Source organism: Haplochromis burtoni, unplaced genomic scaffold (assembly GCF_018398535.1).
Source record: "Haplochromis burtoni strain Fernald_Lab_line unplaced genomic scaffold, NCSU_Asbu1 Contig_132, whole genome shotgun sequence".
In the NCBI taxonomy this organism is placed as follows: Eukaryota; Metazoa; Chordata; class Actinopteri; order Cichliformes; family Cichlidae; genus Haplochromis; species Haplochromis burtoni.
In genome coordinates, this window is record NW_024582493.1 from 1,202,360 (window position 1) to 1,229,143 (window position 26,784).

The following is a 26,784-nucleotide window of genomic DNA, read 5'->3' on the forward strand; positions in this document are numbered from 1 at the left end:
GGCCTATGCAGAGCCACTGCTGACACAACACGCTGTTTTTATAAAGTGATTACTGGGAAGAGACAGAAACTCACAGACTGAATGTGAAAATGTAACAACAGTATGATTTAAATTCCTCCTCTATGGCCAAACTGTAAATTCAACACAGGTTGCGAAGCCGCCAATAATCCTCTTACACTCTGCACAGTGTTTCAAAGGCTTTGCTTGCGCACTCTGACGAACACTGGAGCTGGACTAGTTCTCTAATTATTACATACGTGCCATGAAAAAAACGTTTCATCTGAAGGGGAAAGATGGCCATCGTGTACAGATCCACGTGCTAAAAAATTACAGTTTTTAATAAGAAATTTATTGGACTGCTGTTTATGGCAATAAAGAGGATAAAGTAAAGTGACTGGCCAAAGCACTAGTGCACAAAGTTATGTATTCTGTGTAATGAGGTAATAAGATCATTTTATTTTGTAGCTGAACACATGTGCTTCATAAATTACAGTTCCTGTGGAGGAGATGTATTTGTGTGTGTGTGAGAGAGAAAGAGAGATACCAACCCTGTGCGCTTGGTGATGGTGCCCAGGGTCATGGGCTGTTTGATCTGAGCCAAAGGCAGCACCACAGTGAGGCTGGGCAATGGGATGAGCCGCGGGTTCCCCATGTTGTTATTGGTGAAATTGTTGTACGAATCCTGGCTGCTCAGTTTGGCTGGAAAACACACAGGAAAATGCGGGATTACTAAACGTGTTTGCAGCGAACAGACGTGCGTGTTCCCTTAACTGCAAGGCCAACCAAATCTCCTATTCATGGATCTGAAGTGGAACATGAGTCACTGCAGGTAATGGTAGCAGTTGGAATCAACAACTTTACATGCATTATTCATCTTTTCTATGCTCAGCGGTTGCTTTTTCAGTTCAGCACTCTTTACAGATGCTAATTCTCAATATTGCTCACTTGGAATTAAATTTAAAATGTCATGTGACGTTCACATCAAATTGCACACTAGGCCACGAGAAGACATCACCCTTCTCTCTTCAGACTGAACAGTATGATTTTTTTTTTGGACCCACCATCTTCCTCTCCCAGCCCGTAACACACGCAGAAACACACAACTCAGAGTTCAAGGCCTCCTGTGGAATGATTGGAAATAACTAGCTCAAGATGGTACATTACAAAGGCTCTGCTTCTAGTGCCTGGCAGTCTGTTAATCAAGGCCAATCAACAGGCCTAACGCACATGCACACGCAAACACACCCACGCAGACAGACGATCCAGAGAAACACATCTCATCTCACACACACCGTGTAGCTGCAGCCAAACATAATCAGGCCATGTCAAAGGGCTTCTTCAAGGTCTAATGACCTTAACCAGCTACTTCAGGGAGAGCAGCAGCAAGTTCACTGAGTTTCACTTAACATGCAATTAGTCTCATCTTATTAGCAGAGCAATTTTATATATAAGTCAAAAAGCAGGGTTTTTATTGGGTTACTAACATATTTATTGTTCTTCCCCTTTTAACAATTATATTAACTACATCTTCTAAGGTGAAGAACAATGAGTCCCACTCGAGTAAGATGCTTTAGCGATTGTGAAAAGATGGTGAGAAGAGTTTCTAAACATTTAAACCCAAATGTTACATTGTTTCATTTAATCACCAGAAGCAAAACACGAATCTTTTCTTTATTTCCTTTTGGCTTTATTTGCCCACCTTTGACAAACTCACCGGTCAGATTTAAGCCTACCCTGTTATATTTCATACTGTAACGACTGCAACCAAAGTTTACCTGAAAACACTGATAAAATCAAACAAAAGAAATCGAAACTATCTGCATGCCAGTAACACCACCATTCTTTTGAGTGCTGCGAGTAAGGGCACCTATTAATACAATGAGAAAAGACACAATTACAAATAAACAGTTACAAATGAAAAAACAAACTATAGGGGTTTGGAAATGTGCATTACAATACAACTGTGTTTTGTAATCCTATGACAATACTGGAATAAAAATTAAAAAAAGCACCCTCCCGATTCAATAGGCGGCCCAAGGAAAATTCCAAGTTCAAGTGCTTTCAAAAGAAATAAAGAGCAAACCTGTGGGTGCACCACAATACACTCTCTGAATGTTTTCCTTGTTCCATTTGTTGCCTTAATAGATGAGTGACAGTCACGTAACATAAAGGAATGAAAAGGAGGGAGGGGGGACACAGACACAAAGAAAACAAGGCAGACATCAAAGGTTACAATAAAGGTAGAGAAGGAGAGTGCCTTGTCATTATTTGGAAGGAGCGATCAAGAGGAGGCTGAATGCAAGCGGAAAGGGGGCCGCTGAGTGTTTTGGTCCAGTCTTTTAGATCATTAACGTGTAGCTCTGAGTTTCATTAGTGCTGCCAAAGCCCTGCTTTGTGGTCCTCCAAAGGCCTGTCTTTTAGACCTCTGCTGGCCAACAATGCCGCATGACCTTCGCATGGGGAGAGCGGACCATTACGCAAACCTGTCCTTCATTTCCCTCTGCTCCTCTCTTGGTCAAACTGCCTACCCAGGCAACTCCTGAAAGCCATTCACATTTTACAAGTGCTACACACCCCCTGAACCTGGGAAGCACCTTTTGTGTTGAGGAAAGTAGGGCAGATGAGGGAGGACAGAAAAAAAAAAGAATCTGTACAGGAAGCAGCCTGAAAAGCCATAATGGTGCTTCAGCTAAGAGGGGAGTTGAGCGGGAGGCTTGTGCGCGGGGGCGTCAGTGAATTTAGTATCCTCCGTGCACGCATGCCCCTCGATGGATTATTCGTCGTCAGCCGCGACCCTTAAAAATAAGGCGCACACACCGGGTTGTAGAACAGGTGTGGCTAAACTGAGACGGTGGGGTAATGATCGCTGTTGACCCGGCTGTCAACACGGCACTGTCACTCGGGGCTGAGGGGTCCTTAGCTGTCATAAGCCCCCAGACACCGAAGACGAGTTGGTACGGGCCGTGTTAGAGATCACGGACCGACAGAAGATGATATGTGAACTGGTGGGAGGCAGACGGGAAGCCTGTGTGTGTGTGTGGTGTAGACATTCTCACTGAATGGGAATGGTATGCGGGACATTTATCAAGGGAAGGTTTAGGTTCTATTATGTAATATCAGACTTCACGACCAACTCTGTGAACTACAGGAAGTGTGGATGCAATATGGCGTCAGTCATTTTTAGTTTATTTGGCATGACAGAAGCTGGGGTATGCATAAAGTACCAGAGCAAAAGAAAGAATAATTTTAGTTGCTTATATCAGGTTCCTCCAGACACTGAGTGTGGGCATGGGCCTCTGCAGAGGACTGTGTGGTTAAAATTTATATTTAATCTGACAACAATTCAATCACTGATCACTAATAATGATCTGATGCCATTAGTTTAATTTTGCATACACAAAAATCCAAATTATGTAAGCATTTAAAGACTTTTTCATTTCAAGCTCCACAAACTGATGCGAGTGTTACTGCTGCATGTACACAGATTATTGTTACGAACACTGCAACAGCAGCAGGTGGGGAAGGCTGTGAGCTTGGGCACTGTTAAAAGATCTTTGGCAATGCGATCATGTGAAACTTCTCTTCTTTGCTGTTATTTTCATAGCCAGAGTGGTGGAGCAGATGTATGCAAACAACTGATTAAGGGTGTGTCTACATCCAGCTATGGTAAACAGTGGGAGTGGAAATCAGGCCTGTGCACGCGTCTATTTATATCAATTATTTAGAAAACAAAATGTTGTGTGAGCACAGTCATTGTAACTATTTATACATGATTGTAAGATTTTAGACTTTACAGTTTATTAACAATCACAGGTGAGTAAGACAACAGCACCATTTTCTTACTGATACTATCGCCGCAGCAAACCATTACATTTAGTACCTGCTAATGTCACCTGCTCTGCTTTTATCACAATCTTGCTGCATTTTAACTTTAAAGGCTTGCTGCGTGTCCTTACAGCGGGCATCTAAAATCATTTGAAATCATTTACAAGTGCAGAAAGAAAACAAGCGAAACGCAGAGCAAGTCTACTACAAAGAGAAAGACAAGGTAGACAGATGAGAAGCGCCTGGCAGACAGATAGCTCTAGACGGAGGCCATGATTTGATTAATGACTGGGGCGTGATGTACCCAAGCACTGATACATGACATCCCCATGGAAAGAAGATCCATCAATGCAAATCCAGCTCCGTTGCCGTCATCCAGAGAAAAACCTTGACCCTGGCGAAAAGTCATACCAACACCTGACCCTCGCCTTTCTTTCTCCCCTAATCCAACCATCCATCCAGCACTCCTGCATCCATCCTGCCTTGTCTCAACAGCATTTGCATTCTCTTCTCACATTAAGCCTCTCTCTCTATCCTTCGCGCTCTTTCTCTCTCCTCAGCCTCCCCGTGTCACGCTATCTCATGTTTCTCTCCCCTCTTTTAATACCCTATTTGCATCCAATACAAGCAGGTGGCTTGCAACTTGGAGCCGATGTGCGAAAGGACAAGCTCTGAAGACTGTGCGCCCAAGCAAACACTGTGTCTTATTTGAATTGTTCTGCCAGAGAGGATATTTCAGTCGGTGGGAAAAAAAAAAAGCAAACTGCAATGGAGGGGAACTGAGATGGGGAGGCAACAGGTTAGGCAGGTGACATGTTGAGTGATGCTTGGGGAGCTAGGAGAGACCTTGGACTCGAGGATGATATTGCAGCTGTGAGACAGAGGGGCAGAGAAAGAGACGGAGACGTTGTCCCAGTAGGGGAATGCTTTTATGTTTTTTGCTTTTGAAGATATTTTTGGACAGAAGCTGATATTCCTCCTTTGCTTACTTCCCATTTCATGGTCAAAAAGATAAAAAGCCTCTGTCTTAATGCAAATAGCAGTCGTTTCAGCGTGTAATAAAAACTTTGCACGAGCTAAACAGGAGAATAGTTCTAGAGAATGTGTCTCGTCAGGGTGGGGGAAAAAATTTCTGCACTTGGATGATGGATCACTATCAGCCAGTAAAACTCTCATTGGGGATTAACGGCTGGGTGAGGCAGGTTTCATCACAGGATTTCATAAACAAACACACCAACAAGACTATACACGCTCAAACTGGATTTGAGCTTGATCCCACAGAGTGTAAAACTGCCAGCGCTCAAAGTGTTGAGCACAATTCTCTCACAGTGGAATTAATTGTGTGGTTGTCTGCAGACAGAACGACACCCACATACCGTCCAGTTTTTGACATGAACAATCACTTATTGCTCTGATACTCTGAACTCTTTGAAGGTCAAACAACCAATAACCCGATCATCTAGTTTGACTTAACAGCAATACACTTGACATTGTGAATAGCTTTTATTTCTGTCAATAGCACTGTCTCAACTACACCCAGCACTGGGTGTATTTGACTGAAGACTCTGTTTAAATCATTTTCCAGCTTTACTGTTATGAACTGGACAAACTTTGGCACGTTAAACTGTGTGGAGGAACTTTGGTCACACAGGAAGTGGATTTCACAGCCTACGTAAATTAGTTCTGGGTGTCAAACTTTACTTTGGTGCCAGAAACATGTCAATGGTGTAAACATCAAAATAGCCTCGAACGCTTTATATAGCCACAAACATATCAAAAGACGACATTATTTATATATAATCGCAACAATGCCAAATTTCCTCCATGAAGTGGGTGTAAATGCTGGCTCGCCGCTTTCCAATCGAAGCATCTAAAGGGTGCGGGAGGTTTCTGGAGCTCCTCAGCCAGCTGAATGTAAATCTGTCCTTATACATAATCATCATTTTATTTACCCTAGTTTAAAGTTTTGGAAGTACATTAGTGTTACGCATGAAACTAATTTTATTTTTTAAGATCCAAATAAATAATTCCCACTAAAAGTTTTACTTTTGCTCATGCCTGATGATGAGTACCTTACCACTGCCCTGCTGTGGTCGTAGCTGTCTCTTTAATGCTGTGGCCGTTTCAGGTCATTCATTCATTTAGGCAAATCAATAAGCAGGCGTACTTTATGGAAATGTGTTTTTGTTTTCCCCCCATTCTTTTTGCATCAGTATGAGTTACCTTGATGTGACAGGTGGAAAACAGACACTTTGGTTATTGTTTATTCATTTTCAGCTATACTATGTATACATGTACTACATGTATGCAGACAATTCTTTTTTCCAACTGTAAAGCTAAAAGCATGTATTTATACGGTGAACTCAATCCTGACGAGTATATGTGAGTAAATGATGACATTGATGGAAAAGTACTGTGGATTTACAGGTCTGATCGAGGAAAGGAGACGAGGAACCATGGCACGAGTCACTAAACAGCAGAATTTGTTTTATTCTTCACTGACGGAGAAGCTTGCACTGATTCTGATATTTACACAAAGGGGTTACTTTAAAGAAGGAGTGATGGAGTTTATCAGATCAGCAGGTGTGCCAGAGCAAAAAGCAGCGAGGCCGTTTTCTGTTTATGGCCTAAATCTGCTGACGAGCATCACACTGGAAGGTTTCTCTGTAAACTTAAAAACATAGTAAAAGGTTTTTAATATGGGGTTTAAATTGGATTAATTTTATTAGCAGCAGTTAGAACATTTTATTTTATTATCATCAGTGATAAATCAATGATCCTCTTTTTGTTGCTTTTTAATTTCAATTTCATTAAAAGGTATTTTACATTTATAGGTTTCTAGTTACTGACACTTTAAATTTTATTTTTGCTAAATACAAATAAATGAAAAAAATGTCATTACTTAAAACACACAAATCATTTTAAAAAAGTACTGCTTTACCATTAAAACATGGATACTGACTTTGATCTAGTATTTCAAGAAACCTCAAAGTAGCTCAGCAATAATTGACCAACAGCAGCTGACCTGTACCAATGTGTCCCCAAATTCTACCACCTGACAATGCAAGTTTCCCAGAAATGTAGTGAGAGATTAAAGCAGGGAAGAAGAAAATGCAGCTCTCCCATCTCCAACTCCCTAAGGAAGCATTATTAAAACACTCACTTCCACAGGAGGAGAAAGAGAGGGAGAGAGGAAAACCAGAAGGGAAGACAAGAAAGTGAGAGAAAAGGACTGTGGGGAAGAATAAAAAGGGTCAAACACAAAGGGGAGTAAAAAAGAAAGGAGAGGGGATCCCCCACTGGACAGAGTAAAAACAAATTAAAAGAGCCCTTATAAAACACAGATGCTGCAAAGAAAATAAACTTCACGAGATTTACTGTTTTGCAAAGGAATCGGAAGACTGGTGGAAAAGCCATCAGTCAGAACGCTTTGTTTCTCCACCCTTCTTTCGTTCTCTCTCAGGTAATGTTGCTGAGGTATCTATCTCCTCAGTTTTCCCTTTCCACCTCTCTCTCTTTTCTCTTTGTACAGTGATCTCGCTCGTCTGCTATTTTCAGTCAGAGTTAAGAGTCGAGGTCAGGGCGGCCTGTGTGAAAATGGCTTCCTGCCCGGTCTCCAGCTCCCAAACCGCAAGCTAACGGGGGGCTTTTATTAACGGCCCTATTTGGGAAAATTTTTTGAACATTTTGTATTTTTATTGAAGTTTCTCATGTCAGGAAGCTTAGAAAAACAGACACTCGACAAGAGCAAAAATAGAAGAAAAAAAAGCCCAAACACGATTCTTTTCTTTCTTAAATTCCACTGAACAAACACCAGAGGTAAAAAAAAAAAGAAAGAAAGAAAGAAAGAAGAAGCGAGGCTTTTAGTGTCAGACATGCTCCGTACGGCCAAGGAGCAGTTTGTTCAGAGCTTAGAGCAGTCGGTTCTGTAATGAAGAGGGGAAAAAGCAGCAGGCAGGAGGGAAAAAACCAACAAAAAACACAGAAACACAGAAGCGGAACGTGTCCACGTCTAACAACACATATGTGCATTTCTAACTAACAACTATCAGGTGAAAGGAATGCACACAAATACAAAAACACGCACAAACAGCACCCTGAAATCAGATCCGCAAGTTTACAGCATGTCAGTATTTACAAGGCTTCATCAGACGGGACTGAGTCGCCAGCAAGAGGAGCTGAGTGGGGGGGTTACACGGCTCCAGTGGATCGGATGACACCCCACACTTCAACCATATGTGTGTGTGTTTGAGTGTGTATCTATCATCTGATTCGGGTAAAGATGGGATGGGTTATGGCAATCGTTAGACGTTAGAGAAACCAGAACGAGGTTTGTAAGGTGTCCTGCTGCACATGAAAAGCAAACATCTCCGTTAGACGAGAAAGAATTTGACTGAATGCTTAAAAATCTCAGTAGAAAAATCTGCAACAAATTAACTAATTTAGCAACAACAATCAAAGCAGTATGAAGAGTGTGAACCTAAAATTGTGCTTTTTGTAAGTAAAACTTTTTGTATTATTTTAATAATAGCAGGCATGTTTCCGTCGGGCCAAAATGGTTTTAAATAAAAAATTTTGCAAGCAAAAAATTATAGGAAAAATGAAATCAGATGCAAAAAAATATTCACCTTTGTGTGTGGCCAGGTATTAAGATACACTTTCAGTAAGTATTTTCCCCCCGTTACCATTAATAGATTCCAACAGTTGCTCCAAAAATAAATAAATAAATACAACTGTGTTAGCGTACATGATTAAAAACAGATCAGCATATGCCCGGAGCTAAATGAGCAAAAGCTGACCTTCCTGGTCAGAGAGGAGACTGGCTGCGTCCGTCACTCTGGCTGCCTCTAAATGCCTCTCCTTTTATAACCCCGCAGTCCAAAGGAGAGGAAACAATAAGACAGACAGAGAGGAGATAATGAGACGTCTGCATTACTGTGACAGCCGACTCACGCTGCATTCACGAGCCAATGGCAGAAACTCGTGAAGTCCAGCTAAAACGATTAACATATCCTCGCCATCATCGTGTTTTCATTCCTGCAGAGTTCAGTCTCCTCTCTTCTTGAAGGAGGTTGGTATTTTAATTATTTTGTCAAAGCGGTGCCTGTCTTTTTTCGTCTGCACTAATGGACCAGCATCCACCACCTACAGCAGTTAAACACGTGCAAACAGAAACGTGGAAAGTCGGTGCAGACGTGTTTTTCTCCCCATCTCGTGCTGATTGGCTTTTTTTGCGGTTCTGCTGGTAACAACCTGCAGGCCGCTATGATCTGGGTTCAGCAGGCAGAATTTTGACTTCCCAGTCTAAATAAACAGCACGTCAAAAACACTTAGTCCACGAGCAAACAACGAATCTGAGGGCAAAGCAGGGAAAGGTTTCTTTCAGGTTAATACACGCTTCTTTATTTTTAAGGACTACAAAGACGCGGCGTCGCTTGTGCACCTTTAAACTCAAATCAGCTTGGTTTGAATTATGAAGAAAAAGAAATGAATCTGAGAGACATTTTTTAGCAGCAACAGCATGTTTGACATTTTTTTAAATGCATATTTTACACGGGCACACACCCTGCATTAAAAAGATGACCGAACAGAAACGTCTTGAAGGATTTAAGCTTCAGAATTCATATAGAAATGATTTTTAAGCATAAGGATCCAAGTGCTGCACAGAACAAAAGCAGGATGTAAAATCTATCGATTTCTGTGACAATAGACGGCTTTGGCTTTTCAGAGCGTGTGCTATTCACATGGCAGGCAATAAGCTGTAAGCCACAAGTGCTGCCTGTGTGTAATGGCAAGCCAGCTTTATTTCTTTATCTCTACCTTACAATTTTGCAAATCAAATAATGATGAGTGCAGCCAGTGACGAGAGGGTTAGTGGCTACGGAGGCTGAGTTATTAGGGTTCCTATAAAGAGGACAGAGGTCTCTGGCGGAGCCCAAATGCTGGCCAAGATACATATTCCTTGCACTGTGTATTTTTGGTTGGTTTAAAAGCCTTAAAAGTAGAGGGGAAGGCTAATTTTCAGGGTAAACAGCTTGTTCGATTGCTGTGTGGTTTTACGCTGAGCTCTCCGTTTATTGACTCAAGCCAAGCTGGGCTCTGGCTCCTGCGTCGACCGCAGGGAGAATCCTGCCGCCGGAGCCGGCAACAAACACGATCCACAAACACTAGCTTACCTTTGATGGCACACGACTGTTAAATCAAATGTACTGAGTAATGTACAAATCCTCTTGACTGCATGGCAGGTCGAGGGAAAAATGCTTTTAAAAGAACATCTGCTCCTTGTAGGAAGCCATTTGCCAATTCCTATTTCCTGCTGACAAGTAATTTGTCATTTCAATTATTAAGATCTATACAGTAGGATTTAGAGGTGAAGCTGGTTTCTGTGTCACCAATAAAAGAGGCGAATTATGAAAACAAAGGCAGCTCAGAGAAGAAATAAAGTGTCTTCGCTGTTATATAAAATATCTCATTTCAAATGTAACTGCGTCTTTCTCGTTTTCTAAATATGTTAAAACTGAAAAGGAGAAGAGAGGTTGAGAAGAGGCCCCACATTCACCAGATAAGTGTTTAGACTGCCTTTTAAAAAAAACACAACCTACAAAGGAGGGCTGCAAGTTGTTTTAGCTGGAGGAAGTGACCATTCATAAAAAAGGGTCCAGAGAAATTACCCTGCTTTCTCTGTGTTGTTAGATTTGTATCAAGGCGAAATCCTTGCAGCAACAAGTCAGGCTTTACGAGTCCTTTCCTCTCTGTGCGTCTCTCCTTGCGGAGCACGGCCTGCCTGCTCTGCTCCTCCCTCTGCAGAGTGTCGGCAATCCTGACCACACAGCGCCACACGGAGGATCATCGTGGTAATAAAACAGCTTCTTCACCTCTATAATCATTTTATTATTCACCTCTTCAAAAGTTTATTCTGTCGTATTCTACTGTCTGACTGATACTTCCCAAATGATCAATGACTCTGATCTATTTCCAACTTTCAGCTGAGACACAGAAGCACGATACAAATGTCTCAGGATAAAGAACAGGAAGTAATGTTGCTGTCATTGATAAAATGTCAGAACTTCATGTCAGGGGAGAGTGCTACCATGTGCATCCTTGTGTTGTTGTTGGGTGTACAGAACATGTAGGACAAGGTCAAAGAAAGGTAAGAAACTGATCAACTCGGTCCTGTCAACTACAGCACAGCGAGGTCACAGACGCATGCAGAGGCACAACTTTATTAATAACTCACTTTTGCTGACCCAGTGAACCTAAAATTATTTTTTATGTCCACTCTACAAAGTTACTGGAAAGTTTTAAATATCAGATATTATTTCTGCTGGAGAACTTTTTTTCATACATTTGAAAAGTACAAAGTATTATCTATCTGAGAAAATTTGAAATCTGTGCCCTCCACGAGTTATTTCATTTATAAAAGTTTAATATGGTTCATCATGTTCTTTTGTACATAACTATGTTTAATTTTAAAAATGAACATGAGTTTCAATATAAACCAATGAAAAAAAACATGGCTGGTTATAAGCTGATGTTGGAGACAATGTGACAAATCAGTGAATAAATGTAACAAGTTCAAGTCTTTCATTTTAGGCATCAAACAGACTGACTGATAAAAATCTAAAAACGCTTCTTGGATTGTTACAGGGGACAAGGGATAGAGCAGGCTTAGCATATCTGCTGCAATATATTTGACCATCCTTTTACTACACGTGAGAATGAACTGCACCAAATGGCTGGAAAGTATGTGTCCACTCATTTGTGAGGTTGGACATGCGTCAGCTAAATATCGCTGATATCTGGGTGAGGTCAGTAGCCGTGGAGATGGTATAGATGGTATAACCACATCAGAGAGTAAATAAAAAAATAAATAAAATAAAAATCTGAAATGGCATGCATGTGGTCCCTTTGCAAATGCTGGCTAGCTCAGCCTCAGGCCGGACAGCGATCCAAGGCGGACAGCTCATTATGACGACTAAAGTCTGGACAAGTAATCCATCCGACTGGTTCGTGCAGTTTACACGTTACTGAAATTAAAATCCCGACCTCCTCTGTTAAAGCCATCTATCGTATCTTGCGAAACTTTCTAGATTTTCTGTCTGTACGCTGCGACTGTTTGACTTAAGGTAAACTATACTGTTAAAAACAGGGTCAGCGCGAGGCCGTGCACATACGTGTCACACACCAGCAGTTATGAGGTAATGTTTCCTTGGCATCGGCTTCAGCAGAGCGTTGGTGTTTTTCACCACAGGACGATGACTGACGAAGGGGAGCGCTGGAGGAGGAGGAGGGCGAGATAAAACAAAAGTCCAAACCCAAATAAGCAACCCGTCAGCCTCTAATAGCAGAAAGGAAGTGTCCCTTTATCAACAAGTGAATTAACAGTTTCCCGTCACACCTTGTTTTTCGCCTCCCCCTCTTTCTCTGAACCAGCGCCAGGGCCCAGATGGCCCTATGATCGGACCACCAGGGCTCCTGCTTTGCGGGGAAACAAATCTGCTGCACTGACTAATAGCCCTGTGTTGATGTTTTATGGTTGGGAAGTGTATTACTGGTGCTATGTATACAATGAAAGGCACCCAAGCATGTGAAAAAATGCACACCAAGTCATAACTGTCATAAACATGTTGCAGAAAAGGGGAAAGCCGGGACATTTCACAGCATTTCATGTGGACAGTAGAAAAACTGACCCTCAGTCAGCAGATAAAAACCTCATCTCTAGGTATTGCTCAGAACTATGGCGCAGTAAAAATATGAAGTCAAAGCAAACCGAAAATCAAAGAGGGTTTTTAGATTATTATGATCAAGCTGCTTTTTTCCCTCCACACACTGCTGTATTATACAGTACTGTGGTTGGAGCTGAAAGACATCTGAATAATAAAACGTCTGCAGTGGCTGCCATATGCCTGGTATAGCCTCAATAACCTCTGCCCTGTGCACAGAATATGCACTTACTAATCTAGCCTTGTATGAGCTGCGCCGCAGACAAACCACACTTTTACAGCATGGGACGCTCACATTATGGGTCATCAACTCAAATGACAATACATCGATCGCACAGAGGACAGGCTTTGGGGAGAGAAAAAAGTACTGTACACAAGGACATAAATAGCCATTTCAGATTTTAACAGCGACAAGAAGCCAGCCAATTGCAGGCTCTATTTTTAGGTGTGCCGGTGGCCTGAGGCTGGCAGCTTTGAGAAGGATGTGTACTTTTCTACAGTTCCTTCCCAAAAATCAACGCTGTCCTCGCTGGCGACAATCACAGGGCAGCTGTTGTGGCTAGGTGGCCCGGCCCCAGCTTGCCTCACCCTGCTGCTTTGTGCCAGCCTAAGAAAACCGTCTTTGCTACCCAAAATTCACACCCAGCCTGCAAAAACAGGCCGGAAGGTAAACACAAAAGCAAATGTGACTCGATGTGTTTGCATCCGGTGAAAATTATGGAGTTTTATCAACGCTGGTGGCGGTAGGGGCTGCATTTCTAAATTTACATGAGGCAGGATGCCTCGGAGCCAATTTATCTTCAAAAAAAACAAAACAAAACAAAAACAGACAGAGAAAGAGAGAGAGACCTAAATGACCTTCCTCCACAGGTCACAACTGATAATGGATTACTGAAATAGGCACTTTTTGGCAATTCGTAAATTGATGTCATGTCAAACCCGACTTTAATTTCCTGAAACCTTTTGAACATTACAGTGAAGTCAAACTTTCTCCAAAGGGAAAAAGCGGCTCATTTTTATATATCTTACCACAGGTAGACACTATCTTTTTCAAATGTACACACACACCTAGACACGCACACACAGAGTTAGGCATCCCTGTGTGGACTAATTGTTGACAGGTGGCCCTAATGTTCTCCTTTGAAACCAAAGTGTGATTTACGACCACGCTCCCCGAGACCCCGGCTTTCAGCACCGCTACTACAAACTTATCTTTTTCTCCCTGCTTCTGTCGCCTACCCCCTCCCACTTTTATTCCTTCTGCTCTATCTCTTCTTCATTTTTCCTCAATTGCACCTCATTACTTTGCTAAGTCACTTTCACCTCCGAGCCCACTTTGATGTTTCTGTGCTTCTCTGTCTCTCATCGCAGCACAGCAGTGACTCTCCAGACATCCTTTTAATGTTTGATGAACTATTTTTCACACCGTGGAGGAATGTGTCCATGCATGTACGTGTGTGTGTGTGGTGGGGGGTTGGGGAGCTACACGAGGAAGACAGGAAGGACAAAGAAAGCAAGGGCACAGTCACTCAGTATGTAAGACCTGACCCTGAAACCTCATGTGCCAGTCCAGCATCTTCGATCAACTATTTGAAGACTTTTGGGCCGCACAGTGCTGGGCGTAGGATGAGAGACATGGATCATCTATAATATTTCCATCTATAATATTTATGGCAATTATTGCTATTATTCAGAAAAATAGCCTGTGTTCAATATTGTGAAACACCTAAAAATTGAATGGATTTCATTATAACGATGCTAAACCCTCCAAATATTTATTCTGTCTTTTAGCAGTCCAGCCGATTGACCTCGAGCAGCAGTAATCTGCTATAGTGCCCAACAAACTCAAACACATTTTCAAATACGTGTTTTTAAACTGTGTATAATTTGCACAAACAAACAGACAAAGGTAAAAGACTGAGACCAGACTACGGTGTCACATTTCTGCCGTATGTGAGCATCCAAGTAGTCCAGTGATAGGAATCGGTGCCTCCACAGCAGCAACCGATAATATGGTATGAAACAGTGTTTACGTTGATGCCACAGTGTAACGCACTTACTGAAGCAGTAAATCACGGAGGGTGTGATTGCACTCAGAGTGACCAATCTTAGCAGACGAGCAGCCGTACCTCATGAACCACAGCAGGAAAAACAGGAACAGGAGAGAACAGCATCGAATCAACTGAACTCAGAACTACAAGGCTTGTAATGCCTCTGGGTTAAACAGATGTTTCATATTGACAGTTCAAATAAGTGAACGAAAAACACTGCAACAACATCCACTGAGCTAATAACATCCAGCAAAAGATAAAGTGAGGTGAGTTCATCTGATATGGCATTGGGAATACATCAGATAAAAACAAAAAGCCTGGTCACAGGATACAGTGAGAAAATTGTTAGATATGATAAGACACGATTTTAAATATTTATCTTCCAACTGCAAGAGGTTAGGTTCAAACAAAACTGTCCATCTAAATATTTTACTTCAGCACATTAACACTTTTTGCTGGAACACAACATGGGATAAATAACAGTGTCTCTCTTAAATAAAAAAAAAAAAAAGATGTGTACATATCCAAAGGAGTACACTGCTCTGTGGAATAGATCACACATCTGCTTGCATGACCTTCACTTTTGAAGTTAACGAACTGCTTGTTACAGTATTTTAAAGTTCAGGAGCTTGTTTCCACGGCAGTAAGATGAAAAGTATGTCACGAAAAAACATGACTTAAGTTTTCAAACCTCTTCTACTATAGCATGCAGAATTACCCACCAATCGATTCCCAGTCATGTGGTTCTCTGAAGTGTTTATCAAGTTATCCACCCGCTACTGGCAGCAGCACATTTATCAAAGCTCAGCGATATTCCAGGAAGACCATGACTCATAGAAACTGTGATAATTTACTCCCAGTAACACCTTTGGGGTCAAACAGTGCAGGTTACACAAAGTCTGTATTTATCAGCGTGCATCTTTGCCAGAAAGGTACACACAGCTAGTGTGAGTGGCCTGCAATAGTGTTTGACAAACAAGGGAGACAAGGTTGTGGCAGAGTCCCTGGAAAAGTGGCTCTTGTGACAACCAGTCACTGGAAACACAAACACACATGCACACAGACACACACAGACTCCACTGCAGCAATCTCTAACCTGAAGTAACACTCCATTTAGCTCACCATTTTTATATCACTGCACAATCACGACAAAATACTTGCAGACGGAGAGATACTTGCTGAAAAAGAGCGACTGTCGTGCTTACAGTCGTCATGTGGACAGAAACACATCTCTAGGTGAATGCAAAGGTTGCCCCCTCTCTGCTTAACGTGTTAGAGGGTGGCAAGAGGGGGTGGGCAATAAGTCTACGCCGTATGTACGCAGTAACTGCAGACCCGTCTGAAGACCTGTGTCGTCACCGCTGTCCCAGGAATGTCACCAACTGTTGCGTTAATGGAGGCCACAGCTACTGTGATTGGCCTGCTCAGTACAGTTGTTTCCTCTTATGCATTTCTGCTGCAGTTTTCAAAAGAAACTGTGAGAGAAAAATAACTGTTGCCTCAAATATAAGGAACAACAATCATACCCTCAATACAAGGACTTGGAGACAACAGCAGATTCCTGGTTGGAGATTTCATGTCTGAACAAACAACATACAGATTTGCCTACGGAAAAAAAACATGACCACAACAAAGTGTGGGGACCCAGGAGGGAAAAGGCCCAGTACTGCATTTGTTTCTATTATGGCTAGAACAGCATATAACACCAGGCCACAGCCACAAGGTAATTAACACATAAAACACCACCCACAAGTATAAATGCTGGGAACGGCATTGGCCACTTGGTTAGGTTATATCTTAGATTATACAAAGATTCTCTGCAGAAGTCGAAAAGAGTGTAAGTGAGCAACACTAACGTGGCCGCTAAGGCATTACTAACAAAACCTGCTGTTTGTAAACTATGTTGTTGATGTAATTGTCAACGGATCATTAAAAACAGTCAACCTGAAGCATTTTAATATGTTCGTCTGAAACAGGTCTGTGTTGTAAATGAGACACAGAGTCTCAGTGGAACTTCCTGTATAAATAAAGGTTCAATAAATCAAAATTAAAAATGAATCTGACAACAGGTAATTTAAGTCATTTATGATGTAAACACATTACACACTGATTTCAGCACTCGGTATGTGAGGATATAACTGTATCAAAACTTCATGGGTCAGTATGTACCTTATTTTTGAAGTTGCGAAAAGTAAATGAGTAAACTAACAGAAACAAGTTTTTGGATTTCCTGTTAACTTATATAAACTCTCTATGACGTTTGCTGCCAGATTAAATTATTCTCAAAAATGGGGGCTGGAAAAAAAACCTCATAGAGAGTCTAATGAACTTTCGAGGCTAAACTTCCAAGTATATCACAGCTGGTAAACAGTTCTGGGTGGAATCCGTGGTCTGTTCTAAGGATGTGAATGTGTCAACATAACCAGACTAGATGAGAATTACTGTTTAGTTTACAGAGATTACAGAACTGAGGAAGCTGCTTGTCATCTAGTTTTGGAACAATCATGTATTACATCATGACTAACACATTTATTACTCACTGTGACAACTCACTAATATACAGAGTGTATCAAAAAGAATAATCCAGTTTTAAAAAGCTCTATTTTTTAAGAAATGGACATAGAAGCCAAGTAAGTAATTTTTGAAACATGTGGCTGAATATAAAGTTTTACATAAAAAACTCAAAATGTTCACAGGTGCTCAGTGTGTCCCCTCTGGAAGCAGCATATGTCCACACAGTACTCACACCCGTCTGAGCATGTCAGGAGTCACAGCTGTTGCTATGCTACCAACCGGCAACCACTTAAAACTCCTAAATCTGCTCTTCCTAACAGTTTTCATTGTTACCAGTCGTGTGTATGTATTCTTCTGACCACAACTCTACTGCTGAGACGCCAACTTGGACTTCTAAAACTGAAACAAGTTAATAAGTGTCTCACTTCTTCACCCTCCCAGCTCCTTACCATGTAATGGAGACCCTGAGGGGCTACTGGACAGGCCAGGTATGGGGCTACAGCGCCCACCGATGCCTCCTCCACCTAAGATGCAGCCACTTCCTGCGAGACTTCCTGCTCCTCCTCCTAAAGCAGCTGCCCTGTTCAGCTCCTGTTCAATCTCCTCCAATCCAGCGCTCTTTTGAAAGCGCGACATCCGGTTTACCACACGTGGGGACATGTGAGTCCGGGCACACGGTGCACCGCCGTAGGGGTTGATGGGAAATACATGCGTGGTGCCACGGAGGGTGCTGACGGCTACCCAGCGACTGTCCTGGCTGAAACACATGTCCTGTACCTGGATCCAGACAGGTGAAAAAAAAAATCACAGACAAAAAACAGAGCAGATAAATGTCACACCATAAGCACAAGTAGTGGAAATGTTGACACATACCACATAAAACTTTCTTTCTGAAAATTCCATTAAAGTGTAGAGGCTGGTCGGCGTGTAAAAACTGGAGAGAATGTTTTTGTGTTAGTCTAAACCATCTCACGTCCTCAGGGATCAGTCATTGGGCATCTTTTCTCTGTATCTGCAGCCCCTCAGTTTCATTCTTAGAAGCCACTTCTATGTGGATGATCCTCAGGTGCATACGCTCCTAAAACAGAATGATGCCTACTCCATACAAACTACACACTGAGTGACTTGAGAAACTAAGTACTTGGAGGGCGGTAAACCTCCTAAATATTTGGTCCTAATATCACTGGTGGGATGGCTCTGGGACAGTGTGGAAAGTCTACTGTCCCAAACACGGGTTTACAGTGGACCTTGATTTTAGATTTGCTGGTCAGAGAAGATACAGTGTTGAAATGAAGCTTCTTTCAGCTGAGACAGTTGGCAAAGATAAAAAGCTTTTCCACACTGGCATATTATCATTTGTGCACAATTCAAAATAATCCCATCTGTGAATATGGTCAAAGAGAGAGGCCTGGGCTTCTCTGCTGTCCCTGGGACCCAGAACTGTGGCAGAAAGTGGATGGATGGTCTCAAAATAACTTGATGAATGTGTAAAATATATTTACATGCCTGCGTATTTTATTCAGCACAGAAACATGGACGCAAAAGTAAACTACTCCAAAGTGCAACTAACTCTAGTGTGACTGGGCTATAGTGTTAATCGCAGAGATCAAGAGATATGACTGAGATGTCGACTAGCCTGACAGAAACAGACAACAGTTTTTGCAAGAGGTGACAATAAGATATGAGATTGTTTGGCGATAAAATAAATGACCAAGAAAAATGGCATCCTTATTTAGTTGCTCTTCTCCAACACTCAGGGAGCAGACATTCAAGAGAAGATAGGATCTCCCCGAGCACGTCAGACATGCAGGAAACCAGACAAATAGGCTGCATGAGACAATACAAGCACTGGAGAGTGGGAGCGAGAAAATGAAAAGACAAAGAGATAAGGTGACAGACTGATGAAATGATTGTGCGCTGAAACTGCATCTATCACTTGGCATGCCTTTAAAAAAATAAAAATAATAATAATACATATATCTATTATATCTATATGGCAGGCTGGAGAGTGTAGATCCAGGAGAAAGTTTACAAGAGGAATGCCTGACTCCTCAGTCAGCCAGCCAAAGAGAAAGCTCTGTCCCTCCAGGCCTTTCTAATCTTTTGCCAGGTCAGACGAGGTAATTGTCCCCAGCAATGACAGTTAATGGGGCATCCTCTGCATACCAGACAGTTACTTTACTTTACAAAGATGACTGAAAGAGGAGGGCTGACCTCTGCTGTAGCTTATAAGAGATGACTCAGAGATGAGAAAGAACTACTTTGTGTGTGTTGTAATTGGTCATAATAGACCTGTCAGGGCTCCAACAGTAAATGGGTCCTGGATATCATGGCCAAATCCATTTCGATCAGGTGGGGGATTACCTGAAGGGTGGCTATAATTGTACTTTCATGGTGTGACAACCATCCACATATCAAACATTTGTCAAATGTTATCTCAAAAAGGCGGAATGCATCTGCTTTCAGTCACATGCAAGGGCTGATGTGGAGGTAGCACATTCCTGAAAGACTGGATAGCTCTCCCTTGTATTTTCCAACAAAGTACTTGATGACATGTGTGACAGTCAGAAGATGATAAGACGAGTTTAATGCCTTTGTTTTTCTTTTTAAATCAGTCACACCAGGTAGTGAAGATTAAGCACCTCAGCTGACCTGGGAACAAGTCTGAAAGAATGACGAGAATGTGACAAAGATGTGACAAGATAAACACCTCTCACATGGAGGCGTGAGATGGACAATTAACGAGGGTTTATGTGGTTGTTAGCATCGGACGCCTCATCCTTCTCACTTTGACAGACTAACTACGATTACAAAAGTTACATAACAGGCCTCTGTTTGTCAATATTGTTACGGCAACCTAATTTGATCTATAACGATGGAAAAGCACTGTTAACTGTGAGCAGAAGCGTAATAGATGTAAACAGATCCATAAGTGTGTAAATGCTTTTAAACAATGTGCATATACTAAAGATGGCTGATGTGGGTTTTGAACACAAATGTCTTCTTGGGACTGGAGCTGCTGCTTTGTGTCAGAACTACAAGTTTAGATCATTTCCACTGCTTCACAAGAAATATCACAACATTAAAACAAGATGTTTTTAACATTAAAGTCAGTAAGGTTTTTAAATATTGACATATAATTAGCAAATACTCAAATCACATGTTTGCAAAAGAAGCCTGGTTACTCTGTGGAAGTAGGTTACAAAGGAAATCTGACAGTGACAGTCTGTCCCCAAAAACTCCATTTACACAGTGATTAGAATGTAAATAAACACATAAAAATACATTTTACATAATGAAACAATGGAAAGGCAACATGTCAACTGCTAAAACTCTTAAAATCTTTTTTTTTTTTATTTGCAATAGAGGCAAAAAATGGAGTTTTGTGCTGCTTAACAAAACACAGTGGAACATCTAACAACTAAAATGTTAATATAACTAGTAACATCTTAGTAACATGACTGGATATATATAAATAAAAGTACCCCAGAAATGAGGCAGAGAAGGGAGGGGTTCACCTCTCTTGTGTGGGCAAATAGATCAGCTGTTTCAAGAATAACATTTCTCAGTATTAAACTGCAAAGAATTTTGCTTTTATTATCTAAGGTACATAACATCGTTCAACCATTCAACGAATCTGGAGAACACAAAGAGTGAACATCAGTCAATCAGTATGAAATGCTGTGACCTGAGGGGCATTAAAAATCAGATCTCAGAAACACTGAAAACCAATATTAGTGAATATGCAGGTTCAAACTACTTTATGCAAGTTAAGAAAACAGTAAAGCAGCTTCTTTCTTTAGGCCTGAGCTAATTTAAAAATGTGTGAGGGAAAGTGGAATTTCAAATTGTTTTTGAAGATCACGCATGACATGTCCAGCATTATAAAGAAGAGAAGGCCATATGGGTGCATTTGTGAATTAATACTAATGATATACACATATATACGTATTACAACAGTATGTCTGAGAGTCTGGTTGCTTAACTGGCGTTCTTTCAGACGTCTTACCTTTTGAAAACATGTGCTGCATTACTACAATTCAATGTTATTTATACAGCACCAAATCATGAAAACAATCACCTCAAGGTGCTTAATATTCTTAATAAGCACCCTACAATAATATAGAAACAATCAGACAACACCCTATGAGCAAGCACTTTGGCAAAAGTGGGAAGGAAAAACTCCCTTTTATCAGGAGGAAACCTCCAACAGAACCAGGCTCAGGAAGGGGCGGGGCCATCTGCCCCAGAAGTCTATTGATTGAACAAAGGAGATACCAAACCACTGAGCAGCAAGTAAACACAAAATGCAGCTTCTAAATGAAGGTGTTTATTATTAAGGCCCTGTGTGCAAAAAAGTGGCTCCCCCCAGGTTATAACTTAAATGAACTGTGGTGTTTCACCTTTGGAAAGCTGAGTTCAACAGCCACACCCAGACCTGATTACTGCCACACCTGTTCTCAATCAAGAAATCGCTTAATAGGACCCGCCTGACAAAGAGAGGAAGATCCTCAAGAACCAGACATCATACCACGATCCAAGGACATTCAGGAACAAATGAGAAACAAAGTAATTGAGATCTCTCAGTCTGGAAAAGGTTATAAAGCCATTTCTAAAGCTGTGGGACTCTAGCGAACCACAGTGAGAGCCATTATCCACAAATGGTAAAAACATGGAATAGACGTGGAAAAAGTTGAAGTTTTTGAAAAGTGTGTCCTATTACATCTGGCGTAAAAGTAAAACAGCATTTCAGAAAAGGAAAATCATACCAACAGTAAAATATGGTGGTGGTAGTGTGATGGCCGGGCTGTTTTGCTGCCTCAGGATCTGGAAGACTTGACATAATTTCCTTAGAGATTAATAAAGCACTCTGATTCAGATTCTGAATCTTTGTGGTAATTCTGCTGTCTACCAAAACATCCTGAGGGAGACTGTCCACGACCTCAAGCTGAAGCACACTTGGGTTCTGCAGCAGGACGATGATCCAAAACACACCAAGTCCATCTCGGAATGACTTAAGAAAGACCAAATGAGGACTTTGGAGACGCTGTGGCATGACCTTCAAAAGGCAGTTCACGCTCAAACCCTCCAAGTGGCTGAATTACAACAATTCTGCAAAGATGAGTGGGCCAAGATTCGTCCACAGTGCTATAAAACACTCATTGCCAGTTACTACAAACGTTTGATTGCAGTTATTGTTGCTAAGGGTGACTAGGGCTGGGCAATATGGCCTAAAATTCATATCACGGTATAATTTGAAGCATGTGCGGTAACGATATATATCGCGATATATTCTTTTCTTCTGTATAACGTATTTTCCACACTATAAGGACTTAAAATCCTTTATTTTTCTCAAAAACCGAGAGTGTGCCTTATGTATGAATTCTGGTTGTGCTTACTGACCTTGAATCGATTTGGGCGTGCAAAAATCTGTTAAAAACGTTTTAGTACAACTTTGGTAAGCCGCACTGCTTGATGGATTGTCAGAGCATTACGGCTGCCGTAGCGAGGAGCTTCGGAGTAATCTGGGTCCTAAACTCCGTCAGCTTCAGGTCCCAAAGTCAAACGAACACTAAGAGTTAAAAACGGTCTAAATGATTTGATCTTTAATAAAATCATCAGCGTTGCTGCTTTACAAGGTGTAACAATTAAGTTTAACATCCAGGCATCCATGAAAACAGAATTTAATAAATTTAACGGAGTTAGAAGTTAACAGGAAGTTAGCTCGCTAGTTTCCACCTAAACATTTCATACCATGTTCTGACAGAGATTTTTGAAACAAATTCAAACGTACAGCTCTGCTACCACTTCCAACATAAATGAAGACAGAATCTAAACAGCAGTGGCGTTTGTAGGGTTACTGAAGTTGGACTACCTGGTATATAATGTTGTGCTACGTGATTGCTAGCGACACGCGGGGGGGCGGGCGAACATTTTTCTTGTAAAACAAAGGGGGGCCCAGCAAAAAAGTTTGGGAACCACTGCTAAAAATAAAGGCTGAAGAAATTGTGTTCTCACAGAGCAGCCTCATTACTGAAGCACAAATAAATGTGCCAGTTCATTTTTCATTCATTCAGATGACTGGACATCAATTGATGCTACAGACTGTTAAGTTTAGTAGAAGAGCCTCGTGGCTCTGAGCTCATCTACCTTCTGCTCCGCCTTCAGCCCCTTACAGCTGTTATCAGCTTGCAGGTCTGTTTACCTGGCCTCGGGTCACTGACAGCCAGCCGCATGTTTGGTCGCTGGAGACAGATAAGGCGTCCACCTCCACCTACCTAACTCAAGACTTTATGACTCCCAGTATGTTTCTGAGTTCTGTGTGTGTGTGTGTGTGTGTGGTGTGTGTGTCTGTGTGTTATTGTGGTGATAACCCCTGTCCCAAACACAGGCAGGGGCCGGCATTCAGTGTTTACAAGGGCTTGGATCAAAGCACCCTCAGTGTGCAGCCAGTCAGCAGACCTGACGTTTGGTCATACATTAACTGCAGGCAGGCTGTAGGAGTGTGTGTGCATGTGATGGTGTGTGTTCCCAGTCAATAATCCTGAACTTAACAAGGCCTGAAGTACTTTTGTTGAGCAAGCACTTCTCCTTTCTACTGTAATTAATGAGAAAAAGTCAAACTAAAAATAATCTTGAGAACTACAATCTTTTTTCTTTTCATTGTTTTATTAAATTAATTACCATATCCCTTCACTTCATTATTATAGACCATACATTTAGTGAAAGTGTCAAAGTGTAGGTGGTGAAAATTAGCTGCCCACAGCTAATATACTGCTCGATATACTCTTTTCTCTCCCTAAAGTATTATTAAATGACCACATGTAATAATGTGTCAACTCAAGATTTTAGCAGAGACATCCTCTTTAATTAAAACTTTCTTTTTTGATAAAGTAATGGTTACGTTTAAATCAGGTAACACGCGAGTGTTTCTTCACTCACTATGTATCTGTACACAGCTTTGCATTTAATCATTAGTTAAAATTCATCTCTGGCTCTCTTCCTCTGTAAGTCTTTTGTTCTGTCTCCCTTCATCACCAACTGGTCACACAGATAGCCGCCCCTCCCTGAGCCTGGTTCTGGAGGATGTTTCCTCCTGTTAAAAGGGAGTTTTTCCTTCCCACTTTTCACAAACACATTCCCAGTGGTTGTCTTAATGCTGGGGTTTCTCTGTATTACTGTAGGGTCTTTCCTTACAATATAAAGCAACTTCAGGTAACTGTTGTTGTGATTTCGTACTATAAAAACACAATTATGCTAAATTGTATAGAATAACAACACAGGTAATGTTTTAATGCTGTTTAAATGCTGCAGTTCATCGAGGGGGTGGAGCATGTTATTTTCTATAAACTGGATGAATGTTTTTCTTTACCAATCATGTATTTTTCTCATAAATGTATCTGTTTAAATGGGAATGTGGTTTGGAGGGGGACTGGTCCAAACCTGGATCTCACGCAAACTAGACAGCTAAGGGAAGGGTCATCTCCTGTCTACTACTGAAAGGAAATGAAGAAACAACTGAGGATAACTAAGTCATTAAATAAATGATAAAAGCTGTGAGTTTAACAGTTGATCTACATTCCTACCCACAATATGGTCATGAGATAGTGGTTGTTTCATCTTTGGAGAGAGGGAGAGTAGCTCTCAGTTCCGGTGGTCCAGGTATCTCAGTAAGATTATTCTTCGCCACCTAGGTTTTGCGCTAAAAAATATGAGGAGAAAACCCCTGGGCTGAACCGGGACAGCCTGGAAAGTTTATGGTTTTGAGCTGGTAAAATATCCCTGGAGCAGCCAAAGGAGACAGTCAGGGAGAGGAAGGTCCAGCCATCTACACTAAGATCTTTGCCAACACAGCTCAGCAAGGTAGTAAAAATGAGGTTGATGGATAAATAAATGCATTACTTTCTATTGTTGACCTTATGTATCACGCTAATGTTTTTAAATTTCATGGTCACTATTACACATACTTTTGTTCTATGGAGGGACAAGCAGTAATAAATTGTGTTTTGTTTGTAATACCGTACCTTTGTTCTTACCCTTTTTTTGGTTTCACTATCTTCACTATCTTAATCATATTGCAGTGATTTGACAGGAAGAAAGAAGTAATAATTATACTTACATACAAGTGCACAATTTACTACATTTGACTAGAATGTATGTGTATGTGAATCAATGCAATCTAAACACTCATTAAATATCTGTACTATTACTCCCAGTGGATGGTTGCAGTGTGCGTGTAGGTTTGAGTTTGTGTCAGACCTTGGCTTCGGTCTCCCCACGATGCAGCGTATAGAGATGGTGAACGGCACTCTGCGAAGATGCCCACGGGTGGGTGAGGATCTGGAAGACGTGAAAGTCATGTCCCAGGGTGTCAGCAGTTACCAGCAGCATTCCTACAAAGAACACATAGTCACTGACATCAGGAATCAGTCCGTTAGCCGGCTTCACTGTAAGCTGATTCTTAATGTGTGCTGTATAAATGGTTCTTATTTTATCGTGCAGCTGCTTGAATGCATGCCTTTTGTTTGTTTGTTTTTTGGCTAATGCTCAAATATTGTAATACGCACGGTTTAAAATGCACTTCACACTACATTTGTGTCATGTAGCAGCGCCTACCTTTTCAACTGGGCCAAACCATACAGTGATGACACTAATCGAACAAATTAAGCTTTGGAGGTCAATAGTGCTGTATACTCCATAATGATAAGGTTCCCATCCATACAACATAATGTGGTCTGAAGAGGAAAACATCTATGTTAACCATATGCATATCATCTGGCCTTAGAAGATGTGTTTTTACCGCAATCATCAAACGATCAAATGTGGCAGTATGATGTCCCATCACTCCACCAGAGACCTTTAGACCTATCACCTGAAGCACATGTTACATCTTGGTTTTTGTTTGTTTATTTTAATCATTTTAATCAAGATGATTCAAAATGATACTCCAATTTGTGCAGTGTGTCTTACTGTTCCTAATGGTACACTGACCAATAGGGGTGGGGGAAAAAAAATCGATACTGTGTAGTATCGTGATATTTTGTTTGCTAATAATGTATCGATACAGGGACAGCAGAAATCGATATTTTGTTACAAAAAAGGTTTTTGTGCTCAGAGCATGTTGATCCTTTTTCTGAGCGAGAATCCTGACATTCCTTCACTGTCCAAATGTGTTTAACTTGTTTTTGGCAGCAATAAACATGACAGTTTACTTATTTTAATTTAAGACATGTTTTATTTTAATTAAGTTTAAAACTTTTTTATTTAATGTAAAATTATATTTTGTTTTAATTTACTTTCAAATTCTTCAGTTGCTGAATGGGCTGCATAGTTTTCATAAATTGCATAGTTCAGAATAGCTATAATTGTACCAGATGGTTGCATTCAGTTAAGTTGGACTAGACTGTAATACAAACCGTTCAGTTTGTCAACAATAAAACTGAAATGAGAGAAAGACTGAGTGTGAGACTTTGATATTAGATAAATGAATATTGATAAAGTTTACCTTTATGGACAGAATCTGAATATCGCAAAATATTTTTAAAAATTGCAATAATATCGTATCGTGCGTTAAGTATTGTGATAATATCGTATCGTGGGATGTATGGTGATTCCCACCTCTACTGACCAACCAAAATATTTCAACTGCATTTTATTCCAGCAGCATACAA

The 26,784-nt window shown here is 41.1% G+C and overlaps 1 protein-coding gene across 7 annotated transcripts in view; it reads right to left on the bottom strand.

Moving 5' to 3' along the window:
- bcas3 (BCAS3 microtubule associated cell migration factor) overlaps nt 1–26,784 on the bottom strand; it is a 322,176-nt gene that overhangs the window by 231,789 nt on the left and 63,603 nt on the right. For all 7 annotated transcript variants that reach the window (XM_042224209.1, XM_042224204.1, XM_042224203.1 and 4 more), the window contains exons 14-16: nt 25,373–25,506; nt 17,563–17,890; nt 549–699 (exon numbers count right to left, since the gene is read on the bottom strand). In XM_042224209.1, the coding sequence (XP_042080143.1) occupies nt 549–699; nt 17,563–17,890; nt 25,373–25,506 (613 nt within the window). The remainder of the gene's footprint in view (nt 1–548; nt 700–17,562; nt 17,891–25,372; nt 25,507–26,784) is intronic.